Source organism: Lineus longissimus, chromosome 1 (assembly GCF_910592395.1).
Source record: "Lineus longissimus chromosome 1, tnLinLong1.2, whole genome shotgun sequence".
Lineage (NCBI taxonomy): Eukaryota > Metazoa > Nemertea > Pilidiophora > Heteronemertea > Lineidae > Lineus > Lineus longissimus.
The window spans coordinates 21,942,202-21,960,780 of NC_088308.1; the positions used below are offsets into that span (position 1 = coordinate 21,942,202).

The 18,579-nt window shown below is 41.0% G+C and overlaps 3 protein-coding genes across 6 annotated transcripts; all 3 read left to right on the plus strand.

Moving 5' to 3' along the window:
- Window positions 1-38: 38 nt before the first annotated feature.
- Window positions 39-12,629, plus strand: LOC135492145 (WD repeat domain phosphoinositide-interacting protein 2-like). 4 transcript variants are annotated; one of them, XM_064778376.1, is made up of 12 exons: window positions 39-227; window positions 331-413; window positions 2,130-2,296; window positions 2,488-2,682; window positions 4,344-4,436; window positions 4,647-4,717; window positions 5,527-5,634; window positions 6,172-6,339; window positions 6,708-6,815; window positions 7,035-7,168; window positions 9,066-9,095; window positions 10,111-12,629. In XM_064778376.1, exons 1-12 carry the CDS (start codon window positions 157-159, stop codon window positions 10,218-10,220), a joined length of 1,338 nt encoding a protein of 445 aa, XP_064634446.1. In that variant the 5' UTR covers window positions 39-156; the 3' UTR covers window positions 10,221-12,629. The 4 variants fall into 4 exon arrangements, with proteins under 4 accessions (XP_064634446.1, XP_064634428.1, XP_064634457.1 ...); XM_064778358.1 differs by lacking the exon at window positions 9,066-9,095 and having other exon boundaries at window positions 7,035-7,279; XM_064778387.1 differs by lacking the exon at window positions 9,066-9,095.
- Window positions 12,630-13,726: 1,097 nt separating this feature from the next.
- Window positions 13,727-15,234, plus strand: LOC135486722 (zinc transporter ZIP1-like). The gene has a single exon (XM_064769831.1). It carries the CDS (start codon window positions 13,727-13,729, stop codon window positions 14,780-14,782), a length of 1,056 nt encoding a protein of 351 aa, XP_064625901.1. The 3' UTR covers window positions 14,783-15,234.
- A 712-nt stretch (window positions 15,235-15,946) lies between these two features.
- Window positions 15,947-17,969, plus strand: LOC135486796 (pituitary homeobox x-like). Its single transcript, XM_064769929.1, has 3 exons — window positions 15,947-15,998; window positions 16,663-16,811; window positions 17,031-17,969. The coding sequence occupies exons 1-3, from the start codon at window positions 15,947-15,949 to the stop codon at window positions 17,967-17,969; spliced, it is 1,140 nt and encodes a 379-aa protein (XP_064625999.1).
- The last annotated feature ends 610 nt before the right edge of the window (window positions 17,970-18,579 follow it).

Consider the following 18,579-nt stretch of genomic DNA (forward strand, 5'->3'; position numbering starts at 1 on the left):
CCGTCGGGTCAGGGCGCATGCTCAGTGGTGATCAGCTGAAGTACAAAGCTACACAATATGAAGTCTGTAGCGAAAATAAGTCGATAATAACCACTAAATTACCCCATAAACACGGAGTATTTATACACCAATATTGAGCAGGGCTTAACAGGCCTAATGAACCTTGCAAGCCAGTCTCCTGATCCCCCATCCGATCTACTATTCGTGAATTTTAACCAGGATTGCACGTAAGATTTTTCTCCGAAAACCCGTCATTCGATTTCAACACAAATCGCAATCGCAAAATGTCAACACCAAATTTTCGAAGCTAAAACTTCTGTGTATTTTCAGGTCTTTAGCTGTTGGGACAAAAACTGGGTACAAGTTATTCTCCCTCAGTTCTATCGAGAAGTTAGATGCGATTTATGACAATGGTGAGTTTTGAGGATCAAGAAGAGGAAAGGGGACGAAAAAGAACTTGACCTCTTGCTCTTCCCTTGTTTATCACACTCCTTCCCAGGATTATCCCTGCCCCATCCAATGTTCATGGTGTTGTTACATCTGCTTTGTCAGTTCCATTGAACCAACGCTGTCCTAAGGTCAACAAACAACAAGCAGACAAGCTGAAAATGCATCTATCATGTGAAGGCCTGCACGACAGATCGTGAGATCAGCATCGTCGAACATTGTTTTGGTTCCTGTTTGAAATAGTAATATAAACAAAGTTCCACAGGGAAATATAGGTGACATGCATGATGTAATGGCAGAGGGGGCCAGAAAACAAAACATCCACATCGTTGGTGACGTCGCAAGCAAAGTGGCTCTGTTGCGTTTTCTGACACGGCCCGCCATTACGTCGTGCAAGTCATCTAACAGGTGGTTCGTCGGCTACGTCACACCAGTTTTGGTAGCGTCCCTGGGGACAAGAAAGCTGTGATATGTAGCCAACCCTCACCCTCTGCCTCTAAAACTATAAAACATAACTTTGATCATCGCATTTTATATCTACTTGAAATGTTTATGGTCAAATGCCTAGTAATTTTTGCCCTGTTAGCTGTAAAAGCATATGTCATTGTCTTCTGTTGCTGTTTTTCTCACCTCATAATAACGCCACACATTTAAAGGTAATCACAAAATTGGAAACAAGTTGTGGTACAAAATTGTGAGTCAAGACATTGCTTGGGCTCTTTCTTGATGGGTATTGGGTGTGGTTGTTGTTCCATTCACAGGAGGGCACAGGTTGCAAGCAGGAAGATCTCAATGATGTCTTAAAAACGAACCTAACTTTGTCAGCAGCTGAGCAGCTAACTTGGAAACATGTCATTTCCCCTTTGTCAAGTTGTCAGTGGGAGGGTTGACCTTTGATGGATTTACCACAACACCACCAGGTGCAACCATTTAGTGCTTGAATGGCCTGTATTGCAACAGAAATACATCATACATATATATAGCATGTTGTTTCATTTTAGTCACTTCTTGTAGTATAATCGATGATTGATAAAATTTTTCATACACCTTCACAATCAATGTATTCATAAACGATCCCTATTTAAGTTGAATATCCCCTTGGCCAGGTATGCTAAACCATAGCATATTACGATTACTGTAGGCCCTATTCGTGTGGATGTGTGAAGATTCTACATGGGGTGTATCGTAGTAGAGACTTCCAGCTATCCAGTTTGTGGAGGGAATTTCCTTTATGGGGCTGTGCTTGACAGGTCTGGCCCTGTCACCCATCAGTGCCTAGAGCGGTTGGTGAATCTGTGGATGGGTGACTGAGAAAAGACGTCTGGCAACCTTTTCATCTTACGAAATAATGAATCCTAGAGAAAAAATTATGGACACACATGCAGAAGCGAAGAGCCGCTATAGTATAAGTAGCCCACATACAAGCCAACTTTTTGTAAAGGATGAAAAAAAAACATTGTACACCAAACTACATTTGTAATAGATGTCCACCCATCCAGAAGTCTGTACAGGGCATTTCCTTTTTAATGTAGTTGTGGTTGAGATGTTTGGCCCTGTCACTGAATGGTTGAAACGCCGAGAGTGGTTAATGGATGGATAGCAGATGGGTGCTGATGAACCATAACACAAGGTTGCACCACTTCTTGCCAACTTGTAATGCAATTTTTTATTCTTTTCTTCAGATAGTGAAGACATAAACACTGTGGAGAGGCTGTTCTCCAGTAGTCTTGTGGCTATAGTCAGCCTCTCGTCGCCGAGAAAATTGAAAGTGTGTCACTTCAAGAAAGGCACAGAAATATGCAATTACAGTTATTCCAACACCATCCTCGCAGTTCGGTTGAACCGACTGGTACGTCATGTTCTTATCTTATTAGGCTTGTTAGGTGCATAAAATTAGATTACAATGAAACCCATCACTTATGGAGACACTTGGTTTTCGCCCTTGGTGACAGTGTTCTCATTTCCCTTAATTTGAACTCATCTTAGAGAAATGTTGAAATTGTCACTTTAAAAGTTAATTCCTTTCTGTCTGTCTTTCAGCGATTGGTGGTGTGTCTAGAGGAGAGCCTCTACATTCACAACATTCGTGACATGAAAGTCTTGCACACCATCCGAGATACACCCCCTAATCCGCCTGGACTATGCGCCCTATCCACGAATAATGACAACTGCTATTTGGCTTACCCTGGAAGCAATCAGATTGGTGAAGTGCAAGTATTTGATGCGGTCAACCTGGTAAGTGGAGTCGGTGAATGAGACGACATTTACTCCAACTCTTCAAAAAGAACTACAGTAGAACCTCCCTCTGCGGACACCTCTGCCAGGCGGACACCTCTACATAACGGACACGTCCGGCCAGTCCCGATTTTTTCTAAGTCATTTCCAATAACAAAAACCTCTGTACGGCGGACACCTCTCTATTCCGAATTGCGGACAGGGCGATAGCCAATTTTTGGTCCAATTCCCTCCCAATTACGGACAGTAGGCAAAAACAATGGCTTCCCGCTTGCGCTTGGAGAGTCAAGTAGGCCCGACAGGTGTGATATTCGCGCAATTAATCAACGTAATTACCCCATGGCATTGTGTTTTTGTATCCTAATTAAGCCGTGGCATTTGTTTACTCATCTTTTCAAATAATCACATAGGCCTTTTGTGTCTACGGACACTCATAAATCCACGCGGTTTTGTCAGTGTTGCGGTGAATATGCGTTAGTAGAGAAATTAGAAAAAAATAATTATTTATCAAAGGTGGCTGATGGACAGAAATTATGGTGTTTTTTGACACATTATCACATGTCGAGGAGATTTTGCAATAAAAGGGGCACCTTTTACTAGAGAGATTATTCACGCTCTGAGTTCCAAAGTAGCTCACGTCATTCAACGCAACATCACAAGCAAATACCGATCAGCCAACAGGTTTAAAGTTTCTACGCTAGATGTCGACACAGAGAAAACCAAGACCTGCAAGGCGGGAACTTCAAATCCACCTATCGGACGATTTGGCATAACCTCTCTATTGCGGACACCTCTATTGCGGACACCTGGGCCCAGTCCCATGGGTGTCCGCAATAGAGAGGTTGTACTGTAATATAAGACAATCATGAATCAGGGTTTTCCACAGGGTTTTCTCCAAGTAGGGTAGTACCCTTCATATTCAAGAAGTTTTGCCAGTGTGCAACACAAGGTAGGGTGGCCAGAAATTTAAGTAAGGGTGGCCCTATAGAAACCCTTAACAAAATTCTAGAGCAAGGTAGGGTGGTTGCTTCCAAGGTAGGGTGGGCTCTCCTGACAAATGGCCTTGTGGAGAACACTGGTCACAATAGACATCTCTCGCCTAGTATTAAAAAAACACAGGTTTGTCAAAACTTGATTTACATTGGGTTTGGGTTGCTGATTCATCCCATGTACATCATGTACATGGGGATAGGATTCCCATATTGATACAGGTGAATCACAAATCGACTTGCAGTAAATCTCAAAATTTCCTATAAATTCAGTTGTTCAGTTGACTTTTGCATACAAAGTTGTATGACCCCACTTATTTTACCACATGTGCATTAATTGTTAAAAATGAATTGAAATATGAATGCAAGCTGTTTACTTTTGTTTCCCCTTCAAGCTTTAGGCCTTCTGTCATCGGATTATCATACAGACTTCAGAACTAAATAATTTTATTCATAGTTTCGTGGAAAATGGGAATGACAAAACAAGTGTTTGAGAATGTTTAATTCTGACTTGAGTTTATCGGTTTAGTAGCAAAATTTACTTTGTCAGTCACGCTGATGTTAAATTTTTTGCATACATGTAGAATGTAAAATCCCGACTTAAAAGTAGTTATTGGCTTTGAAAAGTGACCGATAGACATTTCCTAACTCTGTTTACTTCTTGACTTCCAGCGGGCAGTTGCCATGATCCCTGCTCATGACAACCCCTTAGCAGCAATGGCTTTTAATATGAAGGGAACAATGATAGCTACAGCATCAGAAAAGGTAAACATAATCATGCTCATCCGGACAGACACTATAGTATACTTTGGTATGTTGTAGCCAGGGGTCACCGAGTCATAATCCTCAACCTAACGACCTTTTAAACAAATTAAAACCTGCTGAGTGTTTACAGTCGGGGTGTTTTTGTGAAAATGTTCATACCCCAAAGATTGAATTTGAAATTTGTCTGTTTAACATTTTCGTCTTTTTCAGGGTACTGTGATAAGAGTGTTCTCTGTACCAGAGGGTCAAAAGTTGTTTGAGTTTAGAAGAGGAGTAAAAAGGTATGACCAGGCTTGGATTGATTGCCTTGTGGAAGCCTCATAGCCTAGTGGTTAACTCTGCTTGATACAGTACCACGCAGTAGGGCCCTGGTACGATTCCGGGGAGAACCCATGATTGTATTCCTGGATGAACCGGCATGGCTTAAAGGAACTACAATTCCAGGCTCTCCTCCAGTTAAGCCCATAAGACATATGGTCAAGTTAAGGTTAACGTCAGGTTAGCAGTGTTCTCAACAAGGCCATTTGTCATGGTGGCCCACCCTACCTTGGAAGCAGCCACCCAACCTAAGGAGCCGCTGTGGTGTAGTGGCTTGGACTCTCGACCAGCGGTCAAGAGGTCCCGGGTTCGATCCCCACTGTCGGTGTGAGACTGTAGGCTGGTCTCTCTGTCTTACTTGCCTCTCTGCACCCAGGTGTATAAATGGGTACCGGTCAGAAATGCTCAGATTGTAGCGCTGGTTGAGTAGCTCATCTGAGGTCTACTGAAAGGTTTCAGGACAGACTGGGGTTAAAGTGTAAAGTCGGATGATAACCTATATCGTAGTTAATATCAGACTATAAACCCTAAACTTTAACTTTAACTTTCAACCTTGGTCTAGATTTTGTAAAGGGTTTCTATAGGACCGCCCTACCTTTAATTGCTGGCCACCATACCTTGTGGTGCACCCTGGCAAAAATTCTTGAATGTCAAGGTCGAGGGTACGACCCTACCTTGAGAAAACCCTGTGGAGAACTCAGAGTTATTGACTAACTAGTTAGTTGAACAACCTCGCCCTGCAGTAATGTCATGATGCTCTTTTGAATTTCAGATGTGCACAAATCTACTCGCTAGCATTTAGTAGTGATTCTCAATTCCTGTGTGCCTCAAGTAACACGGAGACAGTGCATATATTCAAATTGGAAGTGCCCAAAGAAAGGTAGGAATAGAACAGTAGTACTACTTTAGGACTGGGTAATATGGTTAATACCAATGCAATGACATGCATAAATCCTATAGAGAGCTCTAAGTGATGTTTGTTCTATTTCACTATACTTGTACCGGTAGTCTACTTATATGCCCTGATAGTCATCTGTAACATTGACCTGCCATATCGGGATTCTTCAAGTGTCCAAGTTTTATGCATTGTAAAAGAAAATAAACGATATGATCATTTACAGCGTAAGATAAGTGTAAGCTGATTCATTGTCACTTATCAATTGGTGTTGTGTCAACAATCTATTGGAACAATGAGTTACTTGTAGTTGTCCTGCCTTGGACCCATAGGGTCATATCAAAAACTGGCCATGCCGGTAGCTACATGTATGTTTGTATAACCTAGTTTGTAGTTACACAAAGTGTTACAGTACATGTGGCTGCTGAGTCACATGTACTTGTTTTGTATAGGTTGGATGGTACCTCCATTGTGTTCTAGATGGAAAGTTTTTTTTAAATGAAAAGAAATTTTCTATTTTAGCAGGACTTCAGAGGAGCCTCAGGGTTGGATGGGCTACTTCAATCAAGCCCTTAAGTCGTCTGCCAGTTATTTACCTAGTCAGGTATCTGATATGCTGAACCAAGACCGAGCGTTTTCTACTGCTAGGCTACCAGGATCAGGCTTGAAAAATGTCTGTTCTCTAGCCATGTAAGTTTGGTATTGTTTTCTAACATGGTTCCCTTGAAGCCAAACAAGCTGGGATGCTACAGCTATTACATTTACTCATAATATGAGAAAGACTGCATCTACAATACCATGTTTACTTATCTTCTGAATCCAGGGCTATGCTCAGAGCTGTCTGTCCACTGGAAGTACTATATCTAATTAAAAATTGCGCAGAATTCTTTCTTTTCCAAACCACACACCAAAGGGAATAGATTCAGATATAGAAACTGTTGAAATAAATTGAATACAATCGGGGGTCTCAATAATGCCTGCCGACTTTAGAGCTGAAAGCGATAAAGGCTTGTAGATAATCTACCTGTGTGTAACTTTTGATTGATCTCTTCATCCAGGATTCAAAAAGTTCCACGGCTGCTGGTGGCATCGCAGGATGGCTATTTATATGTTTACAATGTGGATCCAGGGGATGGGGGAGAGTGCACATTGGTCAAACAACACAGGTGAGTGTAGACGTGTGATTGTCATTCCTGTCCCAGTAACGCCATATCATTGATGTAAATGAATATATAAGGCGAGCGCTTAAAGGTGATATTTCACGATATCGTATACAAGAAGCCTTATTCTTACAGCCGCAAGTAAATGAGTTTTATGCCTGACCTCTGAATTTGAACCTGGCAAGTGTGTTTTTCTTTTTAATTCAACTATTGTGCCATATTCAGGTTGGATGGAAGACAAGACGTACCTGCAACTGAACCGAACCCATCCCATGACAAACCACTAACTGCTGGTACAAGCTACGCTGCAACGGTCAAACGTCCTGACGCTAGTCCCAGCCATCAGGGCACACCACCAGGTAAGCAGTCCCCTAGCTTATCCCACAGGAGTGGCCACACCTATGCTGCAGCACTTAGGCACGGAGAGGAGCAGGGTCCGCAGAGTGACCCTTGGGAGGACGTTTTTACAGGTAGAGTATCCAGTCACTCCTTCACCAGTATCCCTTGCATGTGGAGTCTGGGTAGATTTTAAATAGTCTTTGCTTTTCTCTCGGCCTTTGTCTCTCCTCAGTCTGTCTTGACTCCCAGACTCATGCAAGTAGAAATTTTCCAGTTTGATGCTACTGATCTCAGATGGCTTATAATCTTCAAAAATCTACTGAGGTGAATGGGGAGATTTGATATTGGGGGTTGCTTATGACTTCAAACGATTCTAGGTGTGTTAATGAGTTGGTTTGGGGTTGGTGAAGCTGCTGTAGGTTTGTATGAAACATTTTATAAGATGGTAAATACCTTTGTTAGTTCTTACATCTAATCACTTACTTATTGTGCCAGTGCTAACCACTTTAATAAACACCTTTGAAATGTGACCAAGATTTTGTAATTTTATGCCCTCTGACCCAGCTCTGATTAAGTAGGGAATATAAAATATTATAAAACTTGGGGTGGCATTTACTTCTTCAGACTTGCACATTTCGTAGAAACCATGCTAAAACACAATAATTGCAAAAGTTTATAGTTTAATGACCAAAATTCTTATTTTGAAAACAATGTTTATTTGTTATTTCTTTTCTTGAATTACATGTTGGTATCTTTGCTGTTATCCTAGATACCGTAACCCTCCCCTCTAAGCATTCGAGTACCATTTATTTTTGTGAAGGAATTTTTGGATACTCTACCTTTGTACATACGTTGTATTATTGGGCTCATGTAATTTTATGATTTGTTCAATTTGTGAGTTTCAATTATTTTCATTTATACCCTGCAAAGTTAAATAAATACATGTATCATGATGTTGTTGCCTGTACCATGTGTCGATTTGTGTGTGGTACCATATAACATTGGAAAAGGCATTGTTTTAGTTCTTTGTCTTCATGCAGTTTTTCATTTGTTGCAGGATGTAGTCCACCTATCTACTTGTTAATGGACACATTCCATTTTTTCTGCCCTACATGTATTTAGCATTCTTGCCCATCTGTGTCAATTGAGCAGTGCAGTTTGGTTTACCAGCAGTGCCACAATGCATGTACTATGACAAGTGACTGACCCTATTAGTGCAATTCGACTAAAAGATAGTGCCCTGTCACACTGCAGAATGACTCGCTGAACATAAAAATATGTCAATTGTTTTAAGGACAACTTGTATCGATTGGATTGCATTTTTTGTGATAAGGTCTGAGTGCCAGGAAGTGTATCTTAAAAACACTCTTCAGTAGTCCCAGTCAGTTTATTGGTAGCTTGTTGCGGCCGTAGGCATAGTTTGTAGCTAGAGTAGTCAGTTGAGTGCATCGTGAATACTAGAATAGGTGGAGAGAAGTGAATGGTAAAAATCTAGCTAGTTCTTTCAAATCTTAGCATGCGCCAGCACAGACTAGATAAACATATTAACAGCTACATGTATTAACCCTTGACTGGTCAGTTAGTGTGATTGTTTCCTCTTTTTCAACCAACTTCTTTCTGCTTGTTTTGAAGTGTGTTTAACCGGTGTATCAATATCATAATGCTGTTTACTGTGTATAAAGCACTGTGCCTCGTTTTCGTACGGTGGTTATGATCGGGCAATCACAGCGGCGTGGGTTGGCGCCTGATGTAGAAGTACTAGTCAAAAATCAATCAAAATCACATTTCAATGTTATGTTTGAGGTGTTCTAAAATAGAATTTGATACCTGACTGTCTACAGTAGAAACGTGGAGAGTGAGATTGTGACTCGCATTGGTTGAGCTAATAAATTGTTCCAGGATGATTCTTACCTGCAGGTGGTTTGTTGCACTGGAAACAGGCAGTCGGTATGTACAGTGTATTGATTTAAGTTAGCTGTACTGATCCTTTCTAGCGTTGGCTTGGTGACTGTCCCTTGTTATGAAAAACCTTCATCGGGAAAGTTTCCTTTTCAACTGACAATTAGCCTTTTTCAGAAGATGATAAACTAAGCAAATTAGCATCTTGCTGCTTCTATTTTAAAAGCTAGCAGCTACCTTCGAATCTTTAGCAATTTGCTACTGGTTTTTCCTTGAATTTCCAACAGACTTCTTTTTTGCCATAGCCAGTAAAGGTCTATCAAGTTTCTTTCCTGTTGTTACTGCATCTTCTGGGGATGAGATTAGATTAGCTTCAAAGCTGTCACCTAAGTCCTTCTCCATGCTAAATGTAAGGCAGTTGATAGTTGAGTTTGAGAGCATGTTGTTGTCCTGAATTGGAATTGGGGGGACGAATCACAGTGAACCATGTGTCGTACTTCAATTTCCTGAATTTTCTGTTGATTTTCATATCTAAAGATAGGTCTTGGTGAACATAGTTTTTAACAAAACAAATAACATAGTCAATGGACTCTTCTTCCTGTTATACAACAAAACCACCATTGGCCACTTTCATGCTATCTTGGCTAATAATGAATTTTTTGGAACAATAAAAATTTTAAAATGTGGTAACTTTTACCTTGTCATGTATCTCACAATAACATGTGCCAATAACACAACTTGATTTCTCTGTCATTTTTTTAATGCCTGCCTTGGTTACTAACTGCATGAAGTTGTACAGAGAGCCAAAATTATTTTTTTTCAGATAAGCACATTTGTATTTGAGAGCCTGAGAAATATGAGGAACTTGGTCGGAAGAAATCGTCCATACAGTTTATATCGACTAATGATCGGCCTCATGTTCTACCAAATAGGTTTGAATTTAAATTCCTGGATAAATGTTGAGGAGCTTGAGCCTGTTGGTATCAGTCTGACCAAGGAATCAACACAGGGTCCAGGCTAATGGATATTTGGGCATTGCATGTTGTTACGTTTTTACTTTCAGAATCTCAGCCATATGAAGATGTGGATGACATTGTGGGGGCCGAGGCGACAGCAAATCTACGATTAGACGACGATAATGAGTTTCCCCCAATGACACACGAGAACGACTGAACCTTATCTCTACTTAAACAATGATTTGGGATGCAATCAAGAACTACGTTGCTTATTCTTGGAATTTGGATACGTTTGGTGAAAATATAAATGGACATAGCTAAAAAAACTTTGAATGATTTCTGGACTTAAAACTTGTGAGAATTCTTTCAAAGTCAGAATATCCAAAATTATCTGCTTTCGGATATTGACTAGTGTGCCGATTATTTGGCAGTTGATGGTGATTGATATATGGTTATAATTCAGGAGATTATTATTAGGTGTTAAGTCTATCTTCAATTACTGACTTTTATTTGAAGAATTTGAATTCCTGGAAACCAAGAAGTGTCAGGATGACTTTTTTTATATCAAAATAAGAGTGGAGTTTGAATTTGCTTGATTTTTTTCTCAATGAAAAATGAAGTTGTTGGTGCTTCTCCCTCAAATGTTTGTGCGTAATGTGAGTGTGAACCATAACTGACTGTCATTATTCTTATCAATACCATCATATTTTCTTCATGTTGTACGCGTAAGTTCATGGGACATTTTTCATAATATATTATAAAAGCAAAACTTTGCACAAATCAGACATGATTAAATTACATACAATGATGCATATAATTTGTGTGTAATTTATAAAATCTTTCATTGACCCTTTGATAAATTTAATACAAACCTGAAATCATCTTCGAATCACAGCACCATGATGTGTAAGATGTGTGTAAAAATATATGTTGTGATCTGCAGTGTCATGAATGGCCAGACTGATAGGTTTGCTTTATGGCCGGACTGATGGGCTCATTTTATGGCCGGACCGATGAGCTTGTTTTATGGCTAGACTTATAGGGTCGTTTATTGCCGGATTGATGGCCTTGCTTTGTGGGCATAATCAAGTACTTCAGGACTCTTGACATAATCGGTGTGCACATATCTTTTATATTGCAATTCCTGTATATTTTTTGTTGATATTGTGTACAGTCATCAGTTTGGTTGTCAGGGCGTCTCGAAAAAGAGCATTCCAGTTCTCCTACGCCAGAATCTTGCACTTAACTGCCACCTCATTTACAATGATGGGCGCTCCTCTGCAGCGATACCAGCAATACCTTACTGTAGATAAGAAATAGCAGCGCCAGGGCTGAAAATTGAATAATAAAAAGAGCATCCTTGATATGTCAACGGAACAGCCAATACGTAATATGGTGCGTATATTTTTATCGTGATTGTGTGGTTGATGATTCAATACAACAGAGGTGACATCATTACGTAATTTTGCAACTGGATATACCTACCTGTGTACCGTGTGCTTGCTGCTTCTAATAATGAAGATATTATGTTCAGTACATGTACTGGTTTATGCATGTTGGAAATGTACCAATCATACCAATCAGTTACGGGAATGAAATTGGGGGGAAAAACTACAAAAAAACAGAAAGTATCAAAAATATTATATGCATGGGGAATGAAAAACTTCACCTTATGATCAGTACAGATGGCTACTGATAGAGATGTTGTTACTATAATTTGTGTAAAATCGTTGACACAGATCCGGTAACGGTGAGATGATGGGCTATTATTTGTGTACATGTTAATCTGCTAATGCCAAGATGATGGACTGCAGCGTGGTTGCAGCAGCATGTTTTCAAATACGAGTGGTTACCGGTTAGCCAGGGGGTATACTGATCGTATTTGAACTTGCGCTACCGCAACCTGGCTGCAGCTTGTTGTTGTGACAGTGTATTTCTTAGGCTATAGGCAGATAAACTATTCATTGGAGGGGTGGTGCAAGTTGGTGCAAAGATGGCACCGGTATAGTTAGTTTCTGTAATATTTCATAAATGGTCATTTAGCATCCATCCAAAGGAGTACAGAAACATTAGTGGATATCTCTGTGTATTTGTACTGTCCTCTACACAGGAACTCTGAACTATACACTCAGTGCCGGCCTTGATGTAACTTGGGCTTCACCTCCATTATTATCTGTTGCTGACCAGTCCAGTTGTCCGAGAACAATCAACCTAAAGGAGAGTTGTCAGAATGTCTGTCTGTGAAAGCTCTGGTCTCCAATTTCAGAAAGTAAAAATATTAATGGAAATTATTAAGACGCAATCAAACTTTCTTACTGTGAAGTCAAGCTCATGCAACTCTAATTTTTTTGGCGAAATTCTCTGTTTTCTGTGGAGCTTTCACCACAAATGTTTCTGATTAGACGTGTTGGCATCTTTTGTTCAAGTTTTGATGCCAGTTATATACAAGCTTCCAGTATTTTCGTAAAATACAACTGGCATCTAATAATTCTTTGGGTTAGGTACTCTATTATTTGTACATATATAAGCACACATGTATAGCAAGCAGAGCTATTTAAAATGCATATGTAATTGTGTGATAGGAGCAATGTAAAAAAATTAAAATAAATCCTATAAATGTACATGAGAGTTTGGTTTGCATGTGTTCATGAAGTCCACCGACCTACCGATCGACCGACGGACTGAGAGAGACAGCCTGATTGGAATCGAAACCACCAATTTGGTCCCGAAATAGTGACGACTATTGAAAAGGGAAAAAAAAGAACGTAGGCTTTTCAAAAATAGTCATTACGGTAAAAAATCGTTTGTTGAAAGCGATTTTTCTTAATCATATGCTCTTAGGAGTGAAACGCTTGATTACGGGGCAACTCGGCCTATGACCAACTCGGCCTGGGTTATAAATCATTGGTTTATCGGCATAAGTTCTCCTCATATTGTTTTTTTTTTGTTGCTATATATATAGGCCTACTATTTTATTCATTCCTGGTGGAAATTTGACACACTCGCCCCCCCGTTATTTCATGGATTTCTCCTTCAAATCCCAATGAATTTTCTTCAAATTTCCAACAGGAATGAATACAAAGTAAACCTACCAACAAAAAACAAAAAAATATAAGAAAAGCTTATGTCAATAAACCAAGTATTTATAACCCAGGCCAAGTTGGTATTAATAGGCCGAGTTGGTCATACACCAGACGCTTGTACCTTAGGACTGTATTGATTATGTACGACCTATTTAAACACAATGGGAAGATAAGAGTTGACGCGTGATTCGATATGTGAAAACTAGACCTACGTGAAGAGTATGACCCGACACTGGAAATAGGACAATTTATCACTTGGTATATAACACGACGTCATCCAGCAACCAATTATTAGAACCTAACACTGGTCACTAGGCAAACAATAGCTTGAAAGAAGAAATATTAGAGACGAGCAGCAATTCCGAGACGAAACCATATTTTCAGTCAAGAAACGGCAGACTAACCCGAATTCGTCACCACAGAAACGACGGCCAACTTTATAGGAAATCTGAAGTGCTATTCGGAGGAAGCTGTCTTACGTACAACCAGTCTGGTGCGACACGGCCATTTACGGCTTTGAAGACAAGACGAAAGAAGACAGTTCATTGCAACAGTTCATTGGAAGGCTGGACTTAGGCGAAGACATCGAACTGACTGCGTAAGGACGCCGGAACGGGACGTGTTTTAAACAACGTTTACCATGTCGTCTTATGTAACGGCGAAGGTTGCTGTGCTGGTGCTGGTCGGAGTAATCCCTTTCTTGTTCGCCTTGCTTCCGTGGCTCATCAGTGCGAGCATAAACCTGCGATGCTGCCGCAGGGAGAATGGCATCGAATTGGCGGAGAAAATACTAAACTATCTTAACTTTGTTGCCGGCGGTGTATTCCTTGGACTAATTCTATTGCACATGGTACCGGAGGTGACAGAGGAGATGGCGGAGAGCTTGGAAGCGCAGGGGATCCATACACACTTCCCGTTTGGCCCATTCCTCGTGGCAATTGGGTTGATAACTTTCGTCGTCCTCGAGCAGATTGTGATGTATTGCAAAGGAAATGATCATCAGGGGAAGCAGGCCTACGGAAATCACGGTAACCATGAGACATTCACGTCACAAGACAACCTTGAGGCGGAAGAGACAACTGGTTTGTCAACGACTTTCAAGCACCAGAAACGCCACCATCGCTCGTACGAGGCCATACCGGTTGAAGAATCTGCGTATATTGACGACGCGCACCTCCTCCACGACCACGTCGAGACGTCCAACAACGGCCCGGGGCGGAACTCCCTCCTCAGGACGTACGCTCTACTCGTCGCACTATCCCTCCACGCAATCTTTGATGGCATGGTGATAGGCTTCCAGGATACTGAATCCCTCCTCTGGGAACTTTTCGTTGCAATAATCTTCCACAAGATCCTAGTCGCTTTCAGTCTCGGGTCTCGTTTACTGAAGGCCAAGCAGCAGCTATCGGTGAAACATTATTTCGGCCTGATCGTGGTCTTCTGTCTTATGTCGCCAATTGGCGGCACAATCGCAGCTCTACTCGCGGACTATTCAAAATCGCCCGCGCTGAAACTGACCGAGACAATTCTGACTGCGCTTGCTGCGGGGAGTTTTATGTTTGTGACTTTCTTTGAGATTTTGAGGTTTGACTATGACTCGAAGGTAAATCTCATTGGTGTGTTCTGTCTCATTCTTGGCTTCGGAGCTTACTCATTGGAGTTGTATCTTGAAGGAGACCGGGGGCATGTACACTGACACTAGCTACGTGAAGAAGGTGGAAATGACACCCTGTTGATACTAGTCACATGAAGATTTTAATACTAGACCCAATAGCTCTTGTATACATGTATAGTCTCCTTTGAAGGGGTACGCCGTTCGTAATTACTGGCGGGACAGCAAATAAAATGGAGTCGCATACCATGCAAAAGTGCAGTTATCATGCACATGAATTTGCTAGTGGAAACTTGGCAAATTCTGCCATTTTTAGATTCACAATTTAACCTTTTCAACGAGGACTCTCTTTGCATCGTTTTGTTCCAGATCCTGACTAGTCGTTCAATTTGACATTAAATCAATAATTGCAAAAGCACTATCATTAATTTTATCACATCTTCTCATGTCAATGGAAAAAAGAAATCAAAGTTGAATAAAGCATGGGTCTATCCCCTTCGTTGGTCGCGTTTGTGGAGAAGGCTGGGGGCTGTCATTCACTCTCTGAGGGAACTCCATCATTCGGATTACTTTATCATCAAATCGTCAGAGACTAACCTCTTTCGCAAGCTATAGTTGTCTGATTTACCGTCATATAAATATATTACTTGTATGTACGTATATTGTTTCTCCTGAAATGGAAGTTTCTATAACTACAATAACATGGCAAAGCAATACACTTAGTTTTAAGTAAAAAGACATTTGAATTCTACGAAATAATAATCCAGAGGACACATTCAATATTGTAACAAGAAACCATTTAATACGTATCAAATTGAGATGTAATTATTTCTTCTATTTATTCTGCACGATAGAAGACATCATAAACAATTATATCCACTTCCCTTTGTCCTCGAAATAAAGGCGAACGCAATTAATGAATTAGACCTATTATGTGTTTTGAGGAAGATGGATTCTTCCAGTATAGCTCGGGTCAATTAGGCAGTCGAGAAACCCTTTCATTTTCCCGCAAACTCTCACCCCCTAGAATGTGGTCATGACCTGACGTAATCAGACGCTGACCAATCAGATACTTTCATTTCCCAAATCAGATGACGCCATCATGAATGCAGCCAATCAGAATCATTGCCGGCAAGCTCGAACTGCATACCGCGTGTCGCAGCAGTATAAAGTATGGAGACAATTTTTTAGTTAGCAGATTCGACATCAAGTTATCAAATCCTTAGGAGCCACAAAATAATCGCCAAAATGCCATCGTCTAACGAGAGTGTTGTCACCTACCTCCAAGCGCCCCAGTTCGGTAAGTTTAACTCGATTTCATAAAATTTGTTTCCTGATTCCAATTTCCGAATTAAATCATTATATACACATTTGTAAGCTACTCTATCATCCGCGAGCTCGTGCTGGGGGGTTTGCATTGAATACCTGTCTTTTTTTACAATGTGTAGTGTTACCATTTGCTTTCGAAATAAGAAGTATCAGCCACGAAAGGTTGACAGCTAACTAATGAGTTCATACCTGTCATGAGATTTTAAAAAGGCCGCATTTTAATAGTGCAAACTGACCCCTGCATATATCTTGATTGTGATTACTATGTTTAAACGTTTATAAGCAATGAGTAAGTTCTAATTAGAATTTGAGTAAGAGACAAATAACAAAGAAGTTTTTGATCTCATATAATTACCTGTTATAGTAATTACCAAAATGTAAGGGTTGATTGATAACACAATTAAAAGTTACATACATACAGTATTTTCAGCCCTTGTCATTTACAAATGTGAAAGCTGCATTACATGATAGTCGCTGGTATATCTAATGAAAACTCCCTTGCGTGATAAAACTCTGATATTCCAATTACCTAGACAAAAATTTGACCGAATCCTGATTTTTTGGCATTTTTTTAATGTTACCACGCCCTTTCGTCTTCGTTTTAATCAATGTTCTTTCATTTTGTTTTTCTTCAGATGCCAATAGACAGCGCCGCTCGCGGACTAAGTTCAGCCCTTACGCATGCGCGAGACTAGAGACCGCGTACGAAACGAACCACTACCCCGGCATCAGTGAGAGAGAGGAACTGGCCCGTGTGACTGGTGTTGCAGAAGACAGAGTTCATGTAGGTTTCCTGACATTGAAAGTTTCCCAGTTTGTATGGCCATACAACGAGAACATGCATCGGTTTACAGTGCGCATTAGCATCCTCAGAATGGAGCACGCGCCTGTCACATCCTGACCCTCGATGTTGAAAAGGTTTAACCCGATGGCCCGCCTCTCCCATTTTATTCACGAAACTATGACTTTTACTTATGTTTTCTCTCAAATTTTGTATTTCTAGGTCTGGTTTCAAAACCGTCGTCGTCGCGTTGTCCCCAAACTGTCGTTCCAAGACCGCAAAAGGCTGCTGGCGTCCAAAGTCCTCCGACCACAACAACATGCTGATGCTATTGGAGCTAAACGTCTCCTTGATGACGAATTTCGTCATGGCCCGGCCAAAGATGAACATGCAGAGAAGAAACCGTCGCCACATGTCGACGAACACTGCAAGAAAAAGCTGAAACGTACCACCGCACCTCCCGAGAGTATCCGTCAAGAGAACGCTACGCCAAGCCTGTCTACTACTGACACTATTCCGTCCTTACCCATGTCTGACTTCGCTGGGACGTCGTTCTTTGGAACGCTGTTGTCAACTATGCCTTTCACGTATGCCTGTCCGCGAGGATCGGTCATGGTACCGATGTTGCCTCCGATTCCCGACGCCATGACGAACCCTGTCGCATTCCGAGCACCTTCAGCCATGTCTTCAGTTCCGAGAGTACGAAAGCATCCCGTTCCCGCTCAACAGAGTAGCTGCCAGTCTTTGCTTCCGAAGTTAGGCAGGCCGCGAAAACGAAATGTCCGGCCAACTCCACCGACCGATGTTTTTTCGTCCAGAGCCACGCAGACCACTGAAGACCTCCATCGACTGTTCGGACTTCTCGATAAGTTCGCCGCTCACAGACGACCTGTTCCGCGACAGCCAACTAGAGCCACCAGAGGACTCGATTTGTCGACGCACCAACGCAGAGAGCCACAGCTACGCCATCCCTTCGTGAAAGTAACGTGCGAAGTTTCCTCCGATTCCACATCTCGGTTACTGGACGATTCTCTCGGATCACATGACCCTGTGTCTCCGATCAGTGGTGTTTATCCTCTTCACGCGGATGCTGATTCAAACGAAACTGAGCAAGAAGGATCTTGCGACGCTGATGATGAATATATTGACGTGTGCAATTAAGACTCAATGGTTTAGATACATGAAGAACATGTTTCATTCCTTTATTTCTCATTGGAATAGAACAATTTTTTAAAACTTTAGTTAGTTGACACTGGTATTGCTTGAATCCTATGCGCATGAAGTCCCATGCGCAATCCGAGATTGCCTTTGTAAGCTGCGCTTGGCTCTTGATACAAACGCTGGTCGATTGGTGCTAATTATTGTACAGTTTCTAATTTCTTTTCATTTGTATTTCGAAGAGTTTGCCCTCAAATATTTCTTGGTTCAAAGTCAGTAAATGGCTAGATGTACAGTAAAACGACAAAGATGGTTAAACATCAAACTTGGCTTTCGGTTTCTTCCAATTTCCCACGTTTAAACTTTATTTCTGTTTTAAGAAATTCACATAAAAAGATAGATGTTTCAACGTTTGAAAATGAACTCTTCGTTATTGTTTGTATTGTTTGTGTAACATTGTCCGCAACAGACCTAGCAGGTTTAGGACAGAACTGGTAAATTGGTGCTATCCATTGTAAATAGGCTTGTTCTCATGTTTATATAACCGCTTTTTGTACTTCATTAACATCTTTGTAGACCGCACATGCATACTATGTAGAGCAGTGAATCACGT